The sequence below is a fragment of the Dermochelys coriacea genome, chromosome 12, assembly GCF_009764565.3.
Source record: "Dermochelys coriacea isolate rDerCor1 chromosome 12, rDerCor1.pri.v4, whole genome shotgun sequence".
NCBI classification, from domain to species: Eukaryota; Metazoa; Chordata; order Testudines; family Dermochelyidae; genus Dermochelys; species Dermochelys coriacea.
In genome coordinates this window covers 7,430,701-7,434,123 of record NC_050079.1, presented here as the reverse complement: position 1 = coordinate 7,434,123, position 3,423 = coordinate 7,430,701, and the positions used below count along the sequence as shown (strand labels likewise).

The following is a 3,423-nucleotide window of genomic DNA, read 5'->3' as shown; positions in this document are numbered from 1 at the left end:
TCAAGCCACTAAGCTTAGCATCTGTAGTTACATAAGAGAGGACCCAAATTATACTTGCTATCAGTCCTCATCCTCCATGATATAAGCTGGTCATCAGCTGAGCTCAGGAAGACCCTTCCACCTATTGTATAGGTTTGCGCAATTAATGGGGATGTGAAATGTGATCAGCCCTGTTGCTGGAAGCACAAGGTACTGATTTTATCTTGAACCAAGTCTAATTTAAGTTTTAGCACTAGAAAGCTTTATATCTTTATTTCTCTTTTAACTATTTCTGGCTTCAATGCCTTGTACTAGGCACTCATATAAAATCTCTCTCTTTGTAGTTAAATAAAATGGTTTTATTCTTTAATCAAAATTATTTCAGTGGTATGGTTCAACTGGGCAGGGTGGTAACTCCATTTAAAGTAGCAGACTGCTCGATATTATTTCCTTACGGGGTGATGAAGCTAAAACAGCTGAACTGTGCAAAAAAGGGCTGGGTGGTGCAGAATACAACTTTTTGTGCGGGAAATCCAGGACTAGGAATGTGTGGAGGTCACTGTGCAAGTGGTAGCCAAAGCTGGCAGAAGCCAGGTTGTCAGACCACTGGCTAGTTTACTCAGAATGCAGAAGTGATGTGTTCCAGTTTCCAGGGCTGTTCTCAGGATTTCCTTCCTCATGAGTTAAAATCAGACACATTTTGTGGAATCTCTCCACACTTTCCGGGTTGGTTTTTCTCCTGAATTCTGCTACGTGGCTCGTGAAGGCAGCATAAACAGAATAAATTGCCTGCTTTTGCCTCCAAGATCTAACTTCACAGCTTCCTGGGGAAGAAAGGAACAGTTCTACAGCAGAAGACAACCTACTCCAAATTCACCATGATCAGCCTGAGGACAGCTCTCCTAGCCGCCTTCATCCTGGGGGTTTCTTATCAATATGCAACAGGTAAGTAGGAAGCTTGATACTGGAGCAGAGGCCAGATCCTCAGCTGGTGTAGACAGGAGTAGTTCCATTGAAATCTGTGGAGCTATATCAATTTACATCAGCCAAGGTTCTAGCCCCAAGTGTCTGGAATTAGGGAGTTGGTGGCCTGCAGCAGTGGTTTTTGGGAGGGTTATAGAAACCACCTTAGAGAATAATAGTAGAGAAAAATAGACTAGACATAATTCAGCCCTGAACTGAGCAGGTCCAGTTCTCAATGGAGTCAATGGAAATTGCACCCACTTATGGCAGGGCTGAATATAACATTAAGATTTTATTCCTTCCTCTTTTATTAACGAGATTTGCATGTAAATAGGATCTGTGTTTAAGGGTTCATCTCCTCTTGCTGCTAGTCCCCCATTTGATTGCCATAATCCTCTTGTGACTGTATGATCATTCCCAGGGCAAGTAATTGTGACATGACAGACACAGGATTCTGACTTCAGGTTGGGGTTATGTAGTAGCAGAAAGCAAGCTTTTAGGAAACAATCTGTTTTCATGGAAGTGTCCTTAAGTACTAGAGAATAAAGGGAGGGAAAGCCAAAATAATACATTTCAGCAAATTTGTTTCTAATGACTATAATGTACTGGCTACTGTGTATTTGAACCATTGCCCTACGGGATGGAATTAGTTTTATTGAACTGTGTGTCATGTGTCCTGTACTGCTAACAGTTAATGGAGAGTTTCCTTTAGTTTAAGTGCTAAACTAAAGGCTGGGCTTTTTTGAATCAGGAGAATCTGACCCACAGTTTCCAAAGTGACAAGTTAGTTTGGGTACCTGAAGTTCTGGGTAAACAAAGGGAGACATTTTCCAGGGGTCTAGTTTTCAGATGCAGGGTGCTCAGCGCTTTCTGAAAAGCAGGCCTCTTGAAGGCATCTCAAATTGTGCACCCAAAACTGGAGACACTTGAAATCATTAGCCTGTTTGGAGAATCATGGCCAGAGCTGAGCTCAAACCAGTGTAGCTGTGAAATTCATTGTAGCCATAGTGCGTCTCAGAATGACACCAGTGAAGTACCAGGTGGTCCAGGTGTGTTCCCATATGCAGCTTCGCCATTAACTTTAACTTGCGCTTTCAGATTCAGATCTCCAATACAGTAGCCAAAATGGATAGAGATTCTTAAACTTAACTGCCTTTGGTACCTGCATCTTAGGCTGGGAATTCCCACTCCTGTGGAGACTGAATGTCAGCCACACTTTTCACCGTTTTAATGTAGTTTTTCTGAGGTGACTAAAAGGGAGAACAAAGACCCTGAGAAATCCCAATACCAGTCAGTTCCAATGCAATGGCTTTGGGATTAACTAACTCTCTCTTTCACAGCCAAATCGCCTATTCCCAAGGAATGTTGCTTTGATTACGTGACTGGAGCCATTCAGCTTGCTAAACTGGTGGATTTCTACAATACCCCCAGCGAGTGTCACTTACAAGCTGTTGTGTAAGTAAAGACCATTCCCTCCAGGGCTGATTGTCCTCCTACCCTGTTACAGTGCAGTTCACTGGCAAGCCAGAGAAGGTGTCAGCCTGAGATGACAGCTGTCACATCAGGTTACATAGACCACAGGGTCACATTAAGCTCTTGTATACGGGAGGTTTTCTTTATAAAAAGAGTGGTTTCAGAGTAGCAGCCATGTTAGTCTGTATCCACAAAAAGAAAAGGAGTACTTGTGGCACCTTAGAGACTAACAAATTTATTTGAGCATAAGTTTTCGTGAGCTACAGCGCACACTGTGTAAATCTCCGGAAGTGAGAAGTAATCTTGCTGCAGAGTATTATTGAAAGAAATGGCCTAGCAAGACTCAAGAGGGTGAGCTATCTATTTGAATGGTATAGCACTTATTAATAATAATTTGTATTATTATTGCATCTAAAAGCCCCAGTCTTGATCATGGCCGCAATGTGCCAGGCGCTGTAGATACGTATTATAGTCCCTGCTCCAAAGAGTTTACAATCTAAATCAGCAAGACAGACAAGGGTGTGGGAAACTGATGCAAGGAAAGGGAAGAGCAGAATGTTTCCAAATAAAAATACAAAGGCGTCCCTTTTTAATGAGCTCTCTTGCTTTTCCATTTGCAGGTTGGAGACCCGTGCTGACCGCAAGGTCTGTGCTGACCCCTCAAAGCCTTGGGTGAAGAGGGCAATCAGAGTCTTGCAGGCAAAGAGGAAACAAACCTCACGTTCTGAGACCCAAAGATGAATGCTCCACCCCAAAGCCATGCCAGACCCTATTGCCTCCACTTGTCTCTGAACATTTCCTGTCTTCATTCCACATACCTCACTGGACTGTTCTTGTTTTGGCACTGACACACAGACAGCTCAGTCCTGAGAGAGTGAGCTCTGTGCACTTACAGAAGGACACACTGTGCAGTACAGCCAGATACGTTGTGTTTCAGACTGTAAGCGTCCTTGCAAGAACACCCACAAGCTATAACAGACGCACAAATAATAAAGCTTTATCGCTACA

At 43.1% G+C, this 3,423-nt stretch overlaps 1 protein-coding gene across 1 annotated transcript; it reads left to right on the top strand.

Moving 5' to 3' along the window:
• Window positions 1-686: 686 nt before the first annotated feature.
• Window positions 687-3,423, top strand: LOC119841470 (C-C motif chemokine 17-like). The gene is made up of 3 exons (XM_038368945.2): window positions 687-924; window positions 2,283-2,397; window positions 3,036-3,423. The coding sequence occupies exons 1-3, from the start codon at window positions 858-860 to the stop codon at window positions 3,154-3,156; spliced, it is 303 nt and encodes a 100-aa protein (XP_038224873.1). The 5' UTR covers window positions 687-857; the 3' UTR covers window positions 3,157-3,423.

Bases quoted from the DNA above. Each gene is read 5' to 3' on its own strand.
- LOC119841470 (XM_038368945.2), top strand. From the start codon at position 858: ATGATCAGCCTGAGGACAGCTCTCCTAGCCGCCTTCATCCTGGGGGTT. The intron at 925-2,282 runs GTAAGTAGGAAG...TCTCTTTCACAG, and splicing joins TTCTTATCAATATGCAACAG to CCAAATCGCCTATTCCCAAG. The intron at 2,398-3,035 runs GTAAGTAAAGAC...TTCCATTTGCAG, and splicing joins TGTCACTTACAAGCTGTTGT to GTTGGAGACCCGTGCTGACC.